This window comes from Neoarius graeffei, chromosome 11 (genome assembly GCF_027579695.1).
Source record: "Neoarius graeffei isolate fNeoGra1 chromosome 11, fNeoGra1.pri, whole genome shotgun sequence".
Taxonomy (NCBI): domain Eukaryota; kingdom Metazoa; phylum Chordata; class Actinopteri; order Siluriformes; family Ariidae; genus Neoarius; species Neoarius graeffei.
This window is the reverse complement of record NC_083579.1, coordinates 9,715,926-9,737,414: the sequence shown is the minus strand read 5'-3', so window position 1 is coordinate 9,737,414 and position 21,489 is coordinate 9,715,926. Positions and strand designations below refer to the sequence as shown.

The 21,489-nt window shown below is 44.4% G+C and overlaps 1 protein-coding gene across 4 annotated transcripts in view; it reads left to right on the top strand.

The window, feature by feature from the left end:
• slc22a15 (solute carrier family 22 member 15) overlaps window positions 1-14,528 on the top strand; it is a 67,088-nt gene extending 52,560 nt beyond the window's left edge. For 3 of the 4 annotated variants that reach the window (XM_060933388.1, XM_060933387.1, XM_060933386.1), the window contains 6 exons: window positions 2,380-2,520; window positions 2,757-2,842; window positions 10,968-11,076; window positions 11,350-11,422; window positions 13,853-14,011; window positions 14,097-14,528. In XM_060933388.1, the coding sequence (XP_060789371.1) occupies window positions 2,380-2,520; window positions 2,757-2,842; window positions 10,968-11,076; window positions 11,350-11,422; window positions 13,853-14,011; window positions 14,097-14,153 (625 nt within the window). In that variant the 3' untranslated portion in view covers window positions 14,154-14,528. Of the gene's footprint in view, window positions 1-2,379; window positions 2,521-2,756; window positions 2,843-10,967; window positions 11,077-11,349; window positions 11,423-13,589; window positions 13,695-13,852; window positions 14,012-14,096 lie in introns of those variants that run through there. The other variant, XR_009655612.1, reaches the window with a different exon arrangement.
• Window positions 14,529-21,489: the final 6,961 nt, after the last annotated feature.

Here is a 21,489-nt window from a genome sequence, read left to right as displayed (position 1 = left end):
AAGGCAATTTTTTTCTTTTCTATACTTTTTCACTAACTTAGTAACTAGACCCACCCGCCTAGTGGCCAAAAATATTTCTGCCTACGAGTGGGTCTAGCCTCGCACCATATCAACAAAACACCCCGGGCATCAACTCGTGCCCGCCAATCACAACGCAAGGTTTTTGTTTGGATTCTTTGGGCGGTCTTTTGCAGGAGTAACGACAAAGCTGCGCGACGCTGGAGAAAGCACAACAGGAAAGATGGCTACGGCTAGTGAACAGCGCTAGTTTGACTCCGCTTTGGAATCAGTTTTAGAAGAATTAGACTTGGAGTTTTCGTTGAAACATGAGCAGGAAGAGGCTCTCCGCTCATTCCTTTTCAAGAAGGACGTTTTCGCTGTTTTGCCGACCGGCTATGGCAAAAGTCTGATCTACCAGCTGGCTCCGCTCGTAGCCAAAAGGATGGGGCTAGTTTGTGCAGTACGAAGAATTAATAAACAGCTTTGAAACATTACTTTTTGATTGTTTCTTATTTTCCCGTTATTTTAAATTTAAGGGAAATTATTTCACCAAACACCACTAAATAAAAACTCTCAAAAACAGTTTAAGCAAACCCTTGAAAAAAAAAAGTGTATGTTAAGTATGTGGTACAGACTCCAAACTTGTGGTCATTATCTCCAAACTTCTTAATATCTAGAACCTGTTTATTAATTAATACGCATTTTGAAAAATTATTTATTTCAAGGCCTCCCCCACTGCTTTCTGTCGCTCTGACTACGTCACAGTCGCTGTTGCGCTGATTGGTCAGAGCGTTGGCCTATACGCACAGAGACAGTTTGAAAGAGAGCGGGTTGTTCCTACCCACACCCTTTGGAAATGTCTACGACCGAGACCAGACTAAATATTCACATTTAGTCTGGCTTGCCAGGCTACTTTTTCACGGTAGATGATGCAAATAGCCCTCTGTATTTAATCCTTCGTTTGTCTAATTTTTATTTCAGTTTTATTTGTTATCTGTTTGACTTTTTCTTGCTACTGTAACACGTGAATTTCCCCGATGTGGGATGAATAAAGTGAATCTAATCTAATTTTCGAGAGCTATTTTGTCGCTGCTATAGCAAGTTATGAGTGTTTGAAATATGCTCTGTAATATATCAGTCCATATGTCAAAGCAACGGCCGTAAACGAGATTCGTCGAAACCTGTGCGAGACATCGTAGGACAGAAGTAAAACGTACAGCGCAAATCAAAGTGACCGACATCTGCCAACGTTGTCAAAAGACGCGTGTGGCCTCTTTCGAATGCTGGCGTAATCAAGCTGGAAGTTTTGTTTGTTTTGATAGCAATCAGGAAAGTTTGAAAAAAGTCATCATTTAAACTCGTTTTTGTGCAATATTTCGTTTGGAAAACAGTTTTCAAAATGGCGGCACCGACACCTGGCTGACACTTCACGTTTCGAAGTCTCGCACAAGTCTCGTGAAGATCACGCGGATAAGCGACGCCTGCCGTGGACCAAACGAACTAAATTCAACACGGCTAAAAACCGAATAGGCCGATAGGTATAATATTTAATTGCAGTTAGTTGCCAAAACGAGTCACGATAATATAAGGTTACTAAAACCGAAAACGTAATTGAATAACACGTTAATTAAGAAATAAAGCAAGTTTAAAAATGACCTTCAGTTCTCCTTGGAAACGCATTAGAAAGACAAGAAACTTGTCCAGTTTTGATTGAAAAGCGTTCACCTCATGCAGCTGGTTAATTAAGATAACCAAAAAGCGTCATCAAGGTAAACGCTGGATACGCTGAAGAATCTAAAACATGAAACGTTTTTTTCTCATCTCATTATCTCTAGCCGCTTTATCCTGTTCTACAGGGTCGCAGGCAAGCTGGAGCCTATCCCAGCTGACTACGGGCGAAAGGCGGGGTACACCCTGGACAAGTCGCCAGGTCATCACAGGGCTGACACATAGACACAGACAACCATTCACACTCACATTCACACCTACGGTCAATTTAGAGTCACCAGTTAACCTAACCTGCATGTCTTTGGACTGTGGGGGAAACCGGAGCACCCGGAGGAAACCCACGCGGACACGGGGAGAACATGCAAACTCCACACAGAAAGGCCCTCGCCGGCCCCGGGGCTCGAACCCAGGACCTTCTTGCTGTGAGGCGACAGCGCTAACCACTACACCACCGTGCCGACCTGAAACGTTTTTTGAAACACTTTTTACGTTTTGTTTGCCACATAATTCCGTACATGATCCATAAGTTATTTTATCGTTTTGATGTCTTCAGTATTGTCGAAAATACAGAAAAACCCGTGAATGGGTAGAGTAGGGGTGTACAAACTTTTGACTGGTACTGTACATGTGGTGTGTGTTTGTGTGTTGCAGGTATGCATGCAGTCTGGTCTATTATGGGCTGATGATGAATGTGAGTGATGATAAAGGCAGTCTGTACCTCACTGTAGCCATGTACGGCCTGGTGGAGCTTCCCGCCTTCCCGCTGTGTATATACGTCATCGATAAGCCCTGGTACTTCCATACAAGCTGCTTTTGTGATAATTTTTTTTTTTTTGACTAGACATGACCCAGTAATGTAGAATTATTATTTGTATTTAGCCGAATATTTTGATATTGCACAATAGGATAAAAGGAGGGAACGTTTTATCACCAGAAACATACAGTGTTTTCGATATGAACACTGCAGCATGGTTTAAATTATCTTACTGGTGTTTTTTTTTTTAATTCTCTCTCTCTCTCTCTTTCAGGTCAGGGAGACGAAAATCCTTAGCCGCTTTTCTTATCCTTGCCGGTCTGTGCTGTCTTCTCTCTGCGGTGGTCCCTGTTCAGCCTGGTGATGAGACGATGCCTCGTTTTATTATATATACACAGCAGTGTTGTAGTCGAGTCACTAAACCTCGAGTCGGAGTCCAGTCTCGAGTCCCCAGTGTTGAAGCCATTCAAGAAAATGTCAAATCGAGTCCAAGAACAGCTTGACCGCCCCATTTTAGTTAACAGGCTACAGATAAAAAGCTTGTTCATCGCTCAGCAAGCCCCGCCCACTATCAACAGGCCAAATAACATGACAGAGGGTTAACACTAGCTAGTTCATCGCTCGGCAAGCAAGCCCCGCTATCAACGATGAACATAGCGTGTCACTTCCTTCTCTGGGTGGAGCCTTGTGAAATGACGATTGAAGTTCGAGGTTGTCCCCGTCGTCTCCTCGATAGTTCTTCTACATATGGAACACATAGCAGTGCATTTTTTCCCACTGCACGAGAAAGCAAAGCGGCCGGTCCTAGGAGCGTCTCTCCAGGCATTTTAGTGCCATTAACCATACCTGCAAACTAGTCACCTTTCGGCGAAATTCGCCGTTTTGATCCCAAAATAGGTCACTTGTGTGAATCGTGTAGATCTGAAGAGTTTTTTTTTTTTTGGGGGGGGGGGTGCGTGAGGCTACGTTGCCGAACATTTGGTTTCAATGTACTACTACTTCAAAGTACTACTCCTACTTTTCTCCTCACATCCACATTCAGACCATTTCCGCCTTCTTCATACTTCAAACGTCTCTCTGATTGGATGGCATTCCAACGAGCCAATAGTCTTACAGAACGCTGGACAGTATCCGCGAATTGTAACTGAATAGAGGCGGGGTTTTCTTGAATACGGGTGTGTATAGGAGGATGGCAGAGATCATCCAAACGCAATGCAGAACGGGACACTGAGTCTTGAAAACAGCTCACGGAATCATATTTTCTGATTTTTTCCAAAACTCTATATTACATCTGGAGACGGAAACACATTTTTAGTATGCGGAGAAAGCTGTGTTACGAGTAGTGCGATTTAAAGAGGCTTTAGGGTGTTTTTTTGGTACCTGTGATTTGGTGGTCTGTGAGTCGTGTTTTTATGACGTAAGACGCAAGGGGCAGGGCTGTTACGTTTGAACCGAACGCGCGACACGGAAGATGTTTCTGTGGGCTGAAACAAAACAGAAAAAAATGTCAAATCAGTTTGAATAAAGTCATTTTTTGTTGAACATAAGGATCTATAAACGCGTGTTTTGGGTAAGAGAAATCATTTTTATGTGAAACTATTGGTGGGATTGTCAAAATTATAACGTAATATGTGTTGATCTCGGTTGTATTCAGAGAACCAGTTGTGCGTGTGAGAGAGAGAGAGAGAGTGTGTGTGTGTGAGTGAGAGAGAGAGAGATTCTCTCACTCTCACTCTCACACACACACTCTCACACCATGAATTTGGCAGCACTGAAGGAAAGGAGGGCTGAATTTGGTGTCCAGCCATCTACCAGTGCTGCTGGTAATAGGGCAGAGGTGGTGAAGAAGGATAGCATGGCGCGAAAGAGGCACATGGCAGAGCAGCATAAACGTGCCCTTGAACGGCTTGTTCGGGCCAAAAGGTCTAAAAAATGATAAACTGGTCTGCTGAAGAAAGTTTCCAGTGTCACACTTCAAAAATTACTTTTTTAAATTCAAATTTTGGCGGCACGGTGGTGTAGTGGTTAGCGCTGTCGCCTCACAGCAAGAAGGTCCGGGTTCGAGTCCCGTGGCCGGCGAGGGCCTTTCTGTGTGGAGTTTGCATGTTCTCCCCGTGTCCGCGTGGGTTTCCTCCGGGTGCTCCGGTTTCCCCCACAGTCCAAAGACATGCAGGTTAGGTTAACTGGTGACTCTAAATTGACCGTAGGTGTGAATGTGAGTGTGAATGGTTGTCTGTGTCTATGTGTCAGCCCTGTGATGACCTGGCGACTTGTCCAGGGTGTACCCCGCCTTTCGCCCGTAGTCGGCTGGGATAGGCTCCAGCTTGCCTGCGACCCTGTAGAACAGGATAAAGCGGCTAGAGATAATGAGATGAGAGATGAAATTCAAATTTTACTTTTTACTTTTTATACTTTTCCTTCCTTAATGGTAATGTAATGAGGTGTCAGATGCAAAACTGAAAATTGCAAAGCTAAAAATGAATAAATCTTGTCTTTGTTTTAAATGTTGTCTTTTCCCTTAATTTTCCTTGATCGCGCGCTGTTTAAGGGGGCTGGGGGGTTACCGGTAGTTTGTCACCTTTTTCAACCCTCATGAGTTTGCAGGTATGATTAACGTTAGTTTGTTCCTGAACATGACGTATGAACAGGCGAATGTGCATTCTCTTGCACGAAATTAGTATAAAAATGAATGTTAAATATAAATATCTTATGCCATGTTACAAAAAATAAAGAAAAAAATCCTTGCGTCCGGTTTACGAATCCGAACACGGTATAGTCCAAGTCATCAGTGCTTAAAATTAGGGCACGAGTCCTGGACTCGAGTACAACAAACCTGATATGGAGTTTACACGTACCTGCAGTTCAAACAGAATCCTGTTTGTATGTTCACAGGTGCGTGGTATAGTCAAAGCTGAAGTATAATATGGGTTGGACTGTAAAGCCTAGGTCACAACCGGACGTACGATTTTTTGGCCGTGCGATTTTTGGCGTTTCCCAAATCGCTGCATTTTTTTTGTTCGTGGAGAAAGACGCACGTTGGCCGTAAGTTTGTCTTGCAGCCTGAAAAAAACGTAAGCGCCCGTAGAGTTTGTTTGACATGACAAAGAACCTCTGCGGCCAGTCTACGGCTCGAAAATCAGCACGTCACACGCGCGCCCTCCATGCGTTTCTTGCGTTTTTTGCACGTAGACCGGCCGTAGGAGCACGTACGGCCGGCTGTAACCTAGGCTTTAGTCAATCCTATTTCTGAGCTCATGAATTAAGAGTAACATGTTTAAACATATTCAGTACAGTGATGTATTTTAGTATGCCACAGTGCTGCTGAATTCTTGACTCTGATTGGTCAGAAGGTGTGAGGCCTAATTTTCTGCTGCAATTTAAATCCCAGGTTTATTGTGTCACCGGTTCCTGACTCCGGTCCTGAAAAACCCTTGGTCCTGCTCATTTTAGGTTAATTCGAATACACATTAGGGACTTAATAGTAATCAAACGGTACCTGGATGATTTACTGGCTCCGCAGTATGCAAACATATGACACTACGCTACACTACGCAATTGCGTCCTTGCTACTTGCTCGCATCCTCGTAGAATGTACTACAGTAACGGTTGGGTAGTAGGTACTTAATGAACATTAGTACATACTGAGTATTCAGATGCAGCCTTAAGGCCAATTTATGCTGACAACCCAGTCCTCGCAGATAGCGTCGCAGACAGTGTCTGCGTAGCCCCTCCACCTTCGCAGACGCTCTGCGCGCACCTCCCAAAAATTGTGACCACCGCAGAAGCCTCGCAGACAGCGCCGCAGACAAGAGGGCTGTGATTGGTCCACTCTACATCCGCTGTACACGCACTTCCGCTTCCCTACTTTCCCGGTTTGGTTTGTTTTCACGACCGGCATTTTTAAAAACACGAGCGAAGATGGAGCAGCACGAAGAGCGGTTGATCGAGGAAGTGAGGAAGTACGTACATCTATACGACTCCAGTTCTAGTCATTATAAGTAACCGGAGGATAAACACTCCACTAACCACACCCACCAACTACTCCTAGCGATTTCACGCCCCCTTGCGTTGTGATGGTGAATAACATCGCGCACGCCTATTACTCCCCGCTCAACGATAAATTACAACTGTCTGCGAAAAGCTATCTGCGAAAGCCTTGTCGCAAGAGCATGCAGAGGCCTTTAGTGGTCCCCGTCCCCCCCAGCTCAAAGACACAGTTCAGCTCAGGGAGGACTGTTAATTAGCTCTAATGATTTATAATCACACTCTCCAGTGTCAGCCCACAGAGAAAGGGTTCCGTTTCATTCTGATTCTTCTCATGTAGTTTCAGGGGAGTTTCTTTTTAATCACTGCCGTTGTAACCCCTAGCGTGTTCATCGTGGCTCTAAATCGACATGCAGGTTTCTGTAAAGTTGGTTTGTGACAGTGTTTAATGTTAAAAGCGCTTTACAAATGAAATTTCCCTGAACTGAAGCCTCACTGCAGTATTTTTGGGGTGAACTGTGATTCATGAAGGGCCTTTTGTTAAGCTGGGTCTAATTAGCGCCATCTGCTGTTGGAAACGCAGAATAAATGCATAAATGAAGTCCATGAATATAAGACGACGCTACATCTCATCATCTCTAGCCGCTTTATCCTGTTCTACAGGGTCGCAGGCAAGCTGGAGCCTATCCCAGCTGACTATGGGCGAAAGGCGGGGTACACCCTGGACAAGTCGCCAGGTCATCACAGGGCTGACACATAGACACACAACCATTCACACTCACATTCACACCTACGGTCAATTTAGAGTCACCAGTTAACCTAACCTGCATGTCTTTGGACTGTGGGGGAAACCGGAGCACCCGGAGGAAACCCACGCGGACACGGGGAGAACATGCAAACTCCACACAGAAAGGCCCTCGCCGGCCACGGGGCTCGAACCCGGACCTTCTTGCTGTGAGGCGACAGCGCTAACCACTACACCACTGTGCCGCCCACGACGCTACATTTTAAAAAAAAAAAAAGAAATTTCAAGGAAAAAAATCATGTAAAAAAAAAAATATATATTATAAGGCTGCAAACTGTGATTTGAATTTAGATTAATGTTGGTCTTTTCAACGACTGACACAAATTACCGCTCAGGATTAGACACCATTTTAAGACGTTATGTGTTAACTGAAATAAACTGTTACTACAATTTGGAAAAGAAAAACAGTGGCAAAGACAAGACATGCAGTGCCTTGCAAAAGTATTCATACCCCTTGAACTTTTTCACATTTTTCCACCTTACAACCACGAACTAAAAAGTTTTTGATTGAGATTTTATGTGATAGACCAACACAGAGTAGCACATAATTGTGAAGTGAAACGAAAATGATAAATGGTCTTCAAAATTTTAAACAAATAAAAATCTGAAAAATGTGGTGTGCATTAGTATTCAGCCCCCCTGCGTCAATACTTTGTAGAGCCACCTTTTGCTGTAATTACAGCTGCAAGTCTTTTGTGGTACAGTATGTCTCTACCAGCTTTGCACATCTAGACACTGAAATTTTTGCCCATTCTTCTTTGCAAAATAGCTCAAGCTCAGCCAGATTGGATGGAGAGCGTCTGTGAACAGCAATTTTTAAGTCTTGCCACAGATGCTCAATGGGATTTAGGTCTGGACTTTGACTGGGCCATTCTAACACATGAATATTCTTTGATCTAAACCATTCCATTGTAGCTCTGGCTGTATGTTTAGGGTCATTGTCTTGCTGGAAGGTGAATCTCCTTCCCAGCCTCAAGTCTTTTGCAGCCTCCAACAGGTTTTCTTCCAGGATTGCCCTGTATTTAGCTCCATCCATCTTCCCATCAACTCTGACCAGCTTCCCTGTCCCTGCTGAAGAAAAGCATCCCCGTAGCATGATGCTGCCACCACCATGTTTCACAGTGGGGATGGTGTGTGCAGGGTGATGAGCAGCGTTAGTTTTCCGCCACACATAGCGCTTTGCATTTAGGCCAAAAAGTTCAACTTTGGTCTCGTCTGACCAAAGCACCTTCTTCCACATGTTTGCTGTGTCCCCTACATGGCTTCTTATGCCTGTCTTTCAGCAATGGCTTTCTTCTTGCCACGCTTCCAAAAAGGCCAGATTTGTGGAGTGTACGACTTATAGTTGTCCTGTGCACAGATTCTCCCACCTGAGCTGTGGATTTCTGCAGCTCCTCCAGAGTGATCATGGGCCTCTTGGCTGCTTCTCTGACCAGTGCTCTCCTTGCTCACTCTGTCAGTTTAGGTGGACGGCCATGTCTTGGTAGGTTTGCAGTTGTGCCATACTTTTTCCATTTTTGAATGATGGATTGAACAGTGCTTCTTGAGATGTTCAGAGCTTGGGATTTTTTTTATAACCTAACCCTGCTTTAAACTTCTCCAGAACTTTATCCCTGACCTGTCTGGTGAGTTCTTTGGTCTTCATGATGCTGTTTGTTCTTCAGTGTTCTCTAACAAACCACTGAGGCCTTCACAGAACAAGTGTATTTATGCTGAGAGTAAATTACACACAGTAGGACTCTATTAACTAATTAGATGACTTCTGAAGGCAATTGATTGCACTGGATTGTATTTAGAGGTATCAGAGGACAGGGGGCTGAATACTAATGCACACCACATTTTTCAGATTTTTATTTGTTTAAAATTTTGAAGACCATTTATCATTTTCGTTTCACTTCACAATTATGTGCTACTCTGTGTTGGTCTATCACATAAAATCTCAATAAAAAACTTTTAAGTTCGTGTTTGTAAGGTGGAAAAATGTGAAAAAGTTCAAGGGGTATGAATACTTTTTCAAGGCACTGTACTTAGATTTTGCTTTCATATGAGAATTAGCTAATAATTCTTTCTCTCTCACCCTGTCTTTGTCTCTCCATCTCTGATTCTCTCTCTGGCTTTCCCCGTCTGTCTGTCTGTCCCTCTGTCCCCCTATCTTTTCTCTCTCTCTCTCTCTCTCTCTCTCTCTCTCTCTCTCTCTCTCTCAACCTCTCACCCTATCTTTGTCTCTCCATCTCGGATTCTCTCTCTGGCTCTCCCCCCTCTGTCTGTCTGTCTCTCTCGCTCCCTTCCTCCCCCTGTATGTGTGTCTCTCTCCCTCTTTCCCTCTCTGTCTCTCTTCCTCTCTCTCTCTCTCTCTGTCACCCTATCTTTGTCCATCTCTGATTCTCTCTCTCTCTGTCTGTCACCCTATCTTTGTTTCTCCATCTCTCTCTCTCTGTCTCTCCCCTCTTTCCTGCTCACTCTCTCTCTCCTGTCTGTCCCCTCTTTCCTGCTCACTCTCTCTTGCTCTCTCTCTGGCTCTCCCCCCTCTGTTTGTCTGTCTCTCTCCTTCTCCCCGTATGTGTGTCTCTTTCTCTCTCTGCCTCTCTACTTCTCTCTCTCTCTGTTACCCTATCTTTGTCTCTCCGTCTCTGATTCTCTCTGTCTGTCACCCTATCTTTGTTTCTCCATCTCTCTCTCTCTCTGTCTCTCCCCTCTTTCCTGCTCACTCTCTCTCTGTCCTGTCTCTCCCCTCTTTCCTGCTCTCTCTCTGTCTCTCCCCTCTTTCCTGCTCACTCTCTCTCTCTCTCTCTCTCTCTCTCTCTCCTGTCTCTCCCCTCTTTCCTGCTCACACTCTCTCTCTCTCTCTCTCTGTCTCTCTCTCTCCTGTCTGTCCCCTCTTTCCTGCTCACTCTCTCTTGCTCTCTCTCTGGCTCTCCCCCCTCTGTTTGTCTGTCTCTCTCCTTCTCCCCGTATGTGTGTCTCTTTCTCTCTCTGCCTCTCTACTTCTCTCTCTCTCTGTTACCCTATCTTTGTCTCTCCGTCTCTGATTCTCTCTGTCTGTCACCCTATCTTTGTTTCTCCATCTCTCTCTCTCTCTGTCTCTCCCCTCTTTCCTGCTCACTCTCTCTCTGTCCTGTCTCTCCCCTCTTTCCTGCTCTCTCTCTGTCTCTCCCCTCTTTCCTGCTCTCTCTCTCTCTCTCTCTCTCTCTCTCTCTCTCTCTCTCCTGTCTCTCCCCTCTTTCCTGCTCACACTCTCTCTCTCTCTCTCTCTCTGTCTCTCTCTCTCCTGTCTGTCCCCTCTTTCCTGCTCACTCTCTCTTGCTCTCTCTCTGGCTCTCCCCCCTCTGTTTGTCTGTCTCTCTCCTTCTCCCCGTATGTGTGTCTCTTTCTCTCTCTGCCTCTCTACTTCTCTCTCTCTCTGTTACCCTATCTTTGTGTCTCCATCTCTGATTCTCTGTCTCTCTCCTCTTTCCTGCTTGCTCGCTCGCTCTCTGTCACCCTATCTTTGTCTCTCCGTCTCTGATTCTCTCTCTCTGTCTGTCACCCTATCTTTGTTTCTCCATCTCTCTCTCTTGCTGTCTCTCCCCACTTTCCTGCTCTCTCTCTCTCTGTCTCTCCCCTCTTTCCTGCTCTCTCTCTCTCTCTGTCTCTCCCCTCTTTCCTGCTCTCTCTCTCTCTCTCCTCTCTCTGTCTCTCTCTCTCTCTCTCTCTCAGATTCTGTGGTCAGTGGCAGCAATTTTGCTCTTTTAGGGAAGCTGATGGTCAGCGCTGCCTTCAACATCATCTATGTGTACACATCAGAACTTTACCCCACTGTTATCAGGTACACATACGTACACACACATGCATGCACGCACGCGCTAGTCTGCTCATTGTTACAGCAGAATGTTGACTAGACCCATTGTAATTCATACACAGTATAGTTTAGAAATTATTTTATTTTGATCATTATCATTTGTTAAGCCTCGTTTCTTCAAATGCACTCACTCTGCTATTACTGTTCACCTGAACTTTTGTCATGAGCAGGACTCGGACTATGAAATGTACAATGTGGAACATTTGTCCAGTGTTTGGTGTGTGTGTGTGTGTGATTTAGGAACGCAGGGCTGGGTGTGTGCTCCATGTCTTGTAGGATTGGAGGCATTTTGGCTCCTTTTGTACCCAGTATGGTGAGCACTGTTCACATAGTGTCTTTTACACTCCTCTTACGCCATGAGCATTTAAATATAGTATTTATGTAAAGTCATTTATTACATCTATTTATTTTATACAATCACCGGCCACATTAATAGGAACAGCATGACACCTGCTCATTCGTCCAATCATGTTGCAGCAACTCAGTTCATGAAATCCTGCAGATACAGGTGAAGGGCTTCAGTTAGCCTTCATATCAAACATCTTTTCCCGGTCAGTTTTATCGAATCTGTGCCCTCTGTGGCGTCAGAGTCCTGCTCTTGCCAGACAGTAGTATAACCCCGATTCCAAAAAAGTTGGGACAAAGTACAAATTGTAAATAAAAACGGAATGCAATGATGTGGAAGTTTCAAAATTCCATATTTTATTCAGAATAGAACATAGATGACATATCAAATGTTTAAACTGAGAAAATGTATCATTTAAAGAGAAAAATTAGGTGATTTTAAATTTCATGACAACAACACATCTCAAAGTTGGGACAAAGCCATGTTTACCACTGTGAGACATCCCCTTTTCTCTTTACAACAGTCTGTAAACGTCTGGGGACTGAGGAGACAAGTTGCTCAAGTTTAGGGATAGGAATGTTAACCCATTCTTGTCTAATGTAGGATTCTAGTTGCTCAACTGTCTTCGGTCTTTTTTGTCGTATCTTCTGTTTTATGATGCACCAAATGTTTTCTATGGGTGAAAGATCTGGACTGCAGGCTGGCCAGTTCAGTACCCGGACCCTTCTTCTACGCAGCCATGATGCTGTAATTGATGCAGTATGTGGTTTGGCATTGTCATGTTGGAAAATGCAAGGTCTTCCCTGAAAGAGACGTCATCTGGATGGGAGCATATGTTGCTCTAGAACCTGGATATACCTTTCAGCATTGATGGTGTCTTTCCAGATGTGTAAGCTGCCCATGCCACACGCACTAATGCAACCCCATACCATCAGAGATGCAGGCTTCTGAACTGAGCGCTGATAACAACTCGGGTCGTCCTTCTCCTCTTTAGTCCAAATGACACGGCGTCCCTGATTTCCATAAAGAACTTCAAATTTTGATTCGTCTGACCACAGAACAGTTTTCCACTTTGCCACAGTCCATTTTAAATGAGCCTTGGCCCAGAGAAGACGTCTGCGCTTCTGGATCGTGTTTAGATACGGCTTCTTCTTTGAACTATGGAGTTTTAGCTGGCAACGGCGGATGGCACGGTGAATTGTGTTCACAGATAATGTTCTCTGGAAATATTCCTGAGCCCATTTTGTGATTTCCAATACAGAAGCATGCCTGTATGTGATGCAGTGCCGTCTAAGGGCCTGAAGATCACGGGCACCCAGTATGGTTTTCCAGCCTTGACCCTTACGCACAGAGATTCTTCCAGATTCTCTGAATCTTTTGATGATATTATGCACTGTAGATGATGATATGTTCAAACTCTTTGCAATTTTACACTGTCGAACTCCTTTCTGATATTGCTCCACTATTTGTCGGCGCAGAATTAGGGGGATTGGTGATCCTCTTCCCATCTTTACTTCTGAGAGCCGCTGCCACTCCAAGATGCTCTTTTTATACCCAGTCATGTTAATGACCTATTGCCAATTGACCTAATGAGTTGCAATTTGGTCCTCCAGCTGTTCCTTTTTTGTACCTTTAACTTTTCCAGCCTCTTATTGCCCCTGTCCCAACTTTTTTGAGATGTGTTGCTGTCATGAAATTTCAAATGAGCCAATTTTTGGCATGAAATTTCAAAATGTCTCACTTTCGACATTTGATATGTTGTCTATGTTCTATTGTGAATACAATATCAGTTTTTGAGATTTGTAAATTATTGCATTCCGTTTTTATTTACAATTTGTACTTTGTCCCAACTTTTTTGGAATCAGGGTTGTAGAACCCAGTGTAGTCTTCGATCATTGTAGCTAATCCTCTTCAAAGTTCAGCATGTTGAACATTCTGAGATGCTTTTCTGCTCACCACAGATGTAAAGAGTGCGCATTTGAGTTACTGTAGCTTTCCTGTCACCTCAGACAAGTCTGGCCACAAGCCTCCTCTGACCCTCCTCAACAACGAAGGCGTTTCTGCTTTAAAACCGCTGCTCACTGGATGTTTTTGTTTTTTTGCACCATTCTCTATGGCACTAAAAATCATCAAGAGTCGAGAGTTTGCTGTGAACATTAACTGAAGGTGACGACCTGAATCTGCATGACTGCGCTGCTGCTGTGAGATCAGTTGATTGGATAACTGCATGAATTAGCAGGTGCACGAGTATTCCTAATAAAGTGGCTGGTGAGAGTGTCTCTGTATACACTTGGATTTGTTCATTTCTATCCAGATAAATATCTTTTTTTTAATGTAAATTTTACCATATCTTATTTTTTGTGATGACATATTGGTTGTGTTTTGTTGAACGTTCAGAAAGTGCTGCACGCATCCATGCCGTTCATGGTGTTCTGCCTGACTGGCGTGTCAGCCGGAGCCATGGGACTCCTCCTCCCAGAAACGCTCAACAAACCTGTAGCCGAAACCCTGGAGGAACTCTCCGTCCCCGCTTACCAGCGTATCATGGACACACAGGTAACAGTGGCTCCGCCCACACCAGGTAATATGATGTTAATGAGCACTGTGGGCGCTGTAATGTGCTGTTGTGTGTTTTGCACAGGTTCATCTGCTGGTGGATGAGCACTTGTCGAAACGCAGAGGATCTGAAAGCGATTGATTCACACTAACTCACTCTCTCTCTCACATACACACACATCGCCAAATTGATTTATACTGTGCCAATGTGACTCACAGAAACCGTGTATGTGTGTGTGCGTGCACTTAGTGCCTTCTATGAACATAGCACCAAATAGGCTCAGCAGTGCATCACTGACTCACTGTTATTTCACACCAGTAGTTTACATTATGGATATGCATCAGAAAATACTATGACATTAATGCTACACCCTACCTGATATATTTATAAATGCCTCAATTGTCCGTTGTGATGGATGTAGAATGATGTCTTTGTATAGTTGTATATGTTACATATATCTTGGGGTTTTCTCTGGATTAGGAGGGGGATCATGTAAAAATAAAAATAATTTCCAAATGAAGAGAACTGATTTTTTTTTAAGAAATACCAGTAAGCTGGATGTCTCATCTCATCTCATTATCTCTAGCCGCTTTATCCTGTTCTACAGGGTCGCAGGCAAGCTGGAGCCTATCCCAGCTGACTACGGGTGAAAGGCGGGGTACACCCTGGACAAGTCGCCAGGTCATCACAGGGCTGACACATAGACACAGACAACCATTCACACTCACATTCACACCTACGGTCAATTTAGAGTCACCAGTTAACCTAACCTGCATGTCTTTGGACTGTGGGGGAAACCGGAGCACCCGGAGGAAACCCACGCGGATACGGGGAGAACATGCAAACTCCGCACAGAAAGGCCCTCGTCGGCCACGGGGCTCGAACCCGGACCTTCTTGCTGTGAGGCGACAGCGCTAACCACTACACCACCGTACTGTCCCACTTTATTATTATTTTTATTATTATCTCACATGGCCATAGGCTGGTGAGCTATTGCCGTCACACGGCGGGCACCCATCCGTCCGTCCACGATTCGCAAAAATCACTACTTGTCCCTGAGTTTTCAATAGTTTTTGATTCTGATTGTTTTGTTTGGAAGATCAAATTGTTTTCACGAAGAGCAACTTAGCTAATTATAAACGAGTCTGGTTTCTCATGGTACGGCCATGTGAGCTACTGCGTCGTTGACGCTCTGGTGAGGAACACCCATACATCCACCTGCTGTTTTTCTCTTTTCCTGCAGTTCGCTAATCAGCCAGTCCCTTAACAGAGCTTCAGCTAATTAATGTTCACTTTACTCAAACATCAGATTGGGAAAAATTGTGATCTCAAACATGTCTGTGAAGATTCTCAGGTGGTGTTTACATTAGACCGTATCAGCGGATCATCAGATTAACGTTTTTAAAATGATTCGCGTGCACACAGCAACGCCAATACACGATTCGCGTGCACACAGCACCGCCAATACACGGATACGCTCGGCTCTGCAGGCATCCTGCGCTCCAAATCACTCTGCCCTGAACAGCGAGTGCCCTCTGGAGGGTGCGCACTCCGGCCCTGCGCAGCTCACAGAGCGTGCGAGTGAAGCGCACGAGCAGTGATTCAGGACAAATAGCAGGAAGTGAAAGTCTGTGCCGTTTTTCAGCAGTCGCGTCACATGACCAACGTGGCATGACCAACGCCAGCGAATCAGGAAGGTGGATGTCACAGTGACGTTGTCCAATGACGACGTCAGCACGTGGCATGACCAACGCCAGCGAATCAGGAAGGTGGATGTCACAGTGACGTTGTCCAATGACGACGTCAGCTACAGCTCAGCACAGCGTATCCTCGTTTCTCAATGTTTACACAGCACCGGATCAGATACGTAATGGATTGAATACGTGGGCCCTGGCGGATTCAAGTTGTTCCGCCTGTGGAGTCGTTTCCCGGCGTTTTAAGGTGAACGGACAGTGCATCCACGATGAAAACGAGACGGATACGGTCTAATGTAAACACCACCTCAGTCATCCAGGTCATAGTAAACTGTGGGTGGTAAAAGAGAGCAACTGGACTTGCTTGAAGATTCTTGAAGACGTTTCACCTCTCATCTGAAAGACTTCTTCAGTTCTGTCTGACTAATGGGGAGTATCAGGTATTTATCCTCTCATGGATGAAAAGCAATCCTAAGGTGTCGTTGAGTCATCCTGTTGGTGTGGGTCACTGGGGGCTGGGTGTGAACGGCCTAGAGAGTCGTTTGGATGATCAATGGATTGTTGGTTCTCTCTGTCCTCCTGTGAGTCATTGAAAACAGCTGGGTTTTGGTGTGCATTCAGTTGTCTGGGAAGTGTGCCAAGGACTGCATTGTAGGTGGCTGATAAATTATGTCTTAGGCTACGTCCACACGACAACGGCAACGAGATTTTTTTTTTTAAATTTCGTCTCCACATGGGCAACGGATCAGTAAAATTTCAGGTTCATATGGCAATGCAACGCTTGCTGAAAACAATGCAATACACATGCCACACCACTACATGCGCTGTAAGACGGTCCCATCAGAGACACCAGAACAATAGAAGAAGTAGATGCATGTGCATAAACCCCTTCTTCTGTAGCATTAGCCACATAAAGTTTTGATTATTAATCAGTAGCGTAAAACGAAAGATGCGGAAAGAGGAATGAATGGGGGTAGATGGAAGCCGGTACGCCAACATTCTGATATCCTCCAGAATTCTTTAATGGTCCGGAATAAATTGAATGCTACACGTTGATGGATTACTTTGTTCTTCTACGCCCTTTCTGAGGAATGTATTGTCGGACTTGAACCAACATCTGAAGAGGTGAGATCGCTCCTTTTTTTTTTCCTATGTTTGCTGGCGGGATTGTTTTTGGAAAGCGCATGGGCGGTGCGCGGTTTGGTACTGCTTCCGCAGTGTTTGGACTAAAGACTCTGCCCCATTACACAATAAATATTCACAGTGAAAATATTTTGTAAGCGCGTTTCATGAACCAAGTTATAGGATTTGTTGACAACTTGCATCGAGTTCGTTACACTTCTACCCGGCGTGAAGCACTGACAGTCATGTGGTTGTGACGCCATCGTAAACAAATCCGTTCTACTCATCCAGACGATTCGCAACAGCTCCGTTGCCAGATTTTTCCACTCTGGGACCCGTTCTCAAAAGATTTCGTTTTGGGGCACCCAAAATGCCGGTGCCGTGTGGACGCCAGGCCGAAACTATAAACAATTTTATCAGATTCACCTGAATCCGTTGCCGTGTGGACAGGGCCTTAGACCACCACCTCTGTTCAGTGATGGCCGTTCCAGGTTGACAAAAATGGCTTCTTTAACTCCTTGCTCATACCAACGATCCTCTCTGGCTAAAATGCATACGTTGCAATCCTGAAAAGAGTGTCCTTCGAACCAACGATCCATTGATTATCCCAACGACTCTCTAGGCCGTTCACGCCCAGCCCCCAGTGACCCACACCAACAGGATGACTCAACGACACCTTAAGATTGCTTTTCATCCATGAGAGGATAAATACCTGATACTACCTATTAGTCAGACAGAACTGAAGAAGCCTTTCGGATGAGAGGTGAAACGTCTTCAAGGATCTTCAAGCAACTCTAGTTGCTCTCTTTTACCACCCACAGTTTTGTGACCTCAAAGTGTGACTTTCTTTCACTATGGTATGGGTGTTGGTTTGAGCCAGATGGACTGGTTTGAGTATTTCAGAAACTGCTGATCTCCTGAGGTTTTCATTACATTACATGGCATTTAGCAGATGCTCTTATCCAGTGCAACGTACAATGAGTGCAAAAGTCAGGTACACAAAGTGCTGAACTTCTAGACAAGAAAATTCTAGTGCCAGCTGAACAAGTGAGAGCAACACCTAGTGTAATATGCTGTTAGAGTACCAATACTCAAACAGCCAAGAAAACAACTCAACCGTATGAAGTACAACTAAATAAAGAACTCTAAATAGCTAACCTGAGGCTAGACAGCACACAGCCTGGGTTGGTCTAGACTGAAACGCAGGGAAGAAGGGGAGAGGTGCAGCCTGAAGAGGTGAGTCTTTAGTCTATGCTTGAAGATGGTCAGGGAATCGGCAGTTCTGACCTCAATGGGAAGGTCATTCCACCAATGGGGAGCAAGGACAGACCGCAGCCTTGAGCGGTGCTGGGCACAGCCCTTTCACACGCAGCAGTCTCGAGTTTACACAGAATGGTGCGAAAAACAAAAAACATCATCGAGTGAGTGAGTGACAGTTCTGTGGGTGGAAACAAACACCTTGTTGATAAGAGATTGATTCGAGCTGCCAGGAAGGAACTCATATCACTATAAATCACTCTTTACAACCGTGATGAGCAGAAAAGCATCTCAGCACGCAACAGCAGAAGACCACATTGGGTTCCACTCCTGCAGCCAAGAACAGGAATCTTAGAATCAAGAACAAGTTCCTATTAAAGTGGCCGGTGAGTGTGTAAGCTCATACCAGCGCTTGATTTGAAGGGTGTGTAGAGTTGCTCATAATAGTATAATTGGGTTGGGGAGGTCCAAAAATATTAATATTTCCAGGGCTTGATGTTAACAGTAGTCCGACTGTCCGGGACAACCAAATTTTTGGTCTGGACAAGTCAAATCTGTATCTGCCTGTCTGACAGTTGAATATTTGTTGAAAATCACCATTTTTATAGAAATTATTCAAGAGTTGCATCAATAAAGTTCCAGCAAAACTAGTTCAATCCCTTCAGTGATCCGGCTGTGTTATTGTTTACAAAATTCCAGGGAAGCAGAGTACAGGCGGTACATGTGTAGAAATAACAACATCGTAATATCTGATTATAGATTATTAAACTTCATCGAAATCGGAGAAATGGTGATTAAATACTTCAATAAAATAAATATCTGTGGTGAATCTTCATTTCATTCGGACATTCATTATATTTTTCTTTTTGTATGGTTCACATTAACCATCACAAATGTGGATATATATATATCTCATCTCATCTCATTATCTCTAGCCGCTTTATCCTTCTACAGGGTCGCAGGCAAGCTGGAGCCTATCCCAGCTGACTACGGGTGAAAGGCGGGGTACACCCTGGACAAGTCGCCAGGTTATCACAGGGCTGACACAGACACAGACAACCATTCACACTCACATTCACACCTACGGTCAATTTAGAGTCACCAGTTAACCTAACCTGCATGTCTTTGGACTGTGGGGGAAACCGGAGCAAACCCACGCGGACACGGGGAGAACATGCAAACTCCACACAGAAAGGCCCTCGCCGGCCCCGGGGCTCGAACCCAGGACCTTCTTGCTGTGAGGCGACAGCGCTAACCACTACACCACCGTGCCGCCGGATATATATATATATATATATATATATATAATATTTACCAGCTGGGAGGTCCGTATCATGAAATACCATGACCGAGGTCTTGAAAATACTGACCGAGGCCTCTGGGCCGAGGTCAGTATTTTCAAGGCCTCAGTCATGGTATTTCACGATACGGACTGACCTTAAACTGGTAAATAATATATATATTTTTTCTTTACCAAATTCTAACAGAAAATGAGAGCTCCTGAAAGGCAAACCATATTTAGAACAAACCTGATTCAGATAGTGCTGGATACTTCTCTGGAAAGACGTGAGTGAGGACGGCTCGTACACATCGTTATTTTTCTTTGTTGCGGACATGAAAAAGTTGCACAACAACATGTTTAGTTCTTCGCCAGGTATGTTTTCTACCTTTCGACCTTCATTTAGGTTTCAACAGAACTTCCCAAAGACATTGAGGTTATAGGTCGTCTTTTTTGTTGTATTTTCTGCCCTTTGCTCCTCAATAAACTGCTGGATTTTCTCGGCGTTAGCAACAGTTACAGGTTTTTGGCTTTCTCCTGAAATGTTTTCTTTTATTTCGTCTTCATCAGGGTAGTAAAACTCGCTTTCGCTGTGAACACTGTCGTTATCACTAGCCATGCTGTAAAATTAATGCTATTATACCGACACATGCAAAAATAAATGTTGACAAAAAATTGCTACTATGTTTGTTGTTGTTGTGAACGAGCGAGTCGCCAAAGATCTGTAACCGGGGTCTGTATCGTAGGATTCCGAGACTACTCGCGAGCCAGTCAGAGCTCACGATTTGATGGAAAAAAATAGTTATTTTGTGGAATAACTGTTAAATATGTGCATTTGTCATGATTTTAGCTAAACCATTTACAGCACATGACGACACCCCGATCCTGAGGCCCTGTCCACACGGCAACGGATTCAGGTGAATCTGATAAAATTGTTTATAGTTTCGGCCTGGCGTCCACACGGCAACGGTGTTTTGGGTGCCCCAAAATGAAATCTTTTGAGAACGGGTTCCAGAGTGAAAAAATCTGGCAACGGCGCCATTGCGAAGTCGTCTGGATGAGTAGAACGGAATTGTTTACGATGACGTCACAACCACATGGCTGTCAGTGCTTCACGCCGGGTAGAAGTGTAACGAACTCGATGCGAGTTGTCAACAAATCCTATAACTTGGTTCATGAAATGCGCTTACAAAATATTTTCACTGTGAATATTTATTGTGTAATGGTGCAAAGTGAGAGAGAGAGTGAGAGTGAGAGAATAGCCCTTAGGGCAGAGTCTTTAGTCCAAACACTGTGGAAGCAGTACCAAACCGCGCACCGCCCGTGCGCTTTCCAAAAACAATCCCGCCAGCAAAAATAGGAAAAAAAAAGGAGCGATCTCACCTCTTCAGATGTTGGTTTAAGTCCGACAATACATTCCTCAAAAAGGGCGTAGAAGAACAAAGTAATCTATCAATGTGTAGCATTCAATTTATTCCGGACCATTAAAGAATTCTGGAGGATCTCAGAATGTTGGCGTACCGGCTTCCATCTACCCCCGTTCATTCCTCTTTCCGCATCTTTCGTTTTATGCTACTGATTAATAATCAAAACTTTATGTGGCTGATGCTACAGAAGAAGGGGTTTATGCGCATGCGTCTACTTCTATTGTTCTGGTGTCTCCGATGGGACCGTCTTATAGCACACGTAGAGGTGTGGCATGTGTATTGCATCGTTTTCAGCAAGCGTTGCGTTGCCATATGAACCTGATATTTTACTGATCCGTTGCCCATGTGGACGCGATATTTTAAAAAAAAAAATCTCGTTGCCGTTGTCGTGTCGATGTAGCCTGAGACTGTTCTGGTCTCTTCATGTTCAGTTCTATCTCTCTGGAGATGCAAACACAAAATAAAAATGTCCATGAACATAACTTGTGTACAGCTCATTTCTATCAGGTAATTCACTCTGTTCTGTTATTGAGTCAAAAATATCTGAATAAAGGACATTCAGAGTGGATTTACAAATCTAATTATGTGAGATTTCAATGAGAGGGGAGTGAATGTACAAACACACTCTCAGCCAGTAATTCACAAAGAAGGGAAATACAGCTTATATATTCAGTACTAGGTGAACTAGTTTAAGCCAC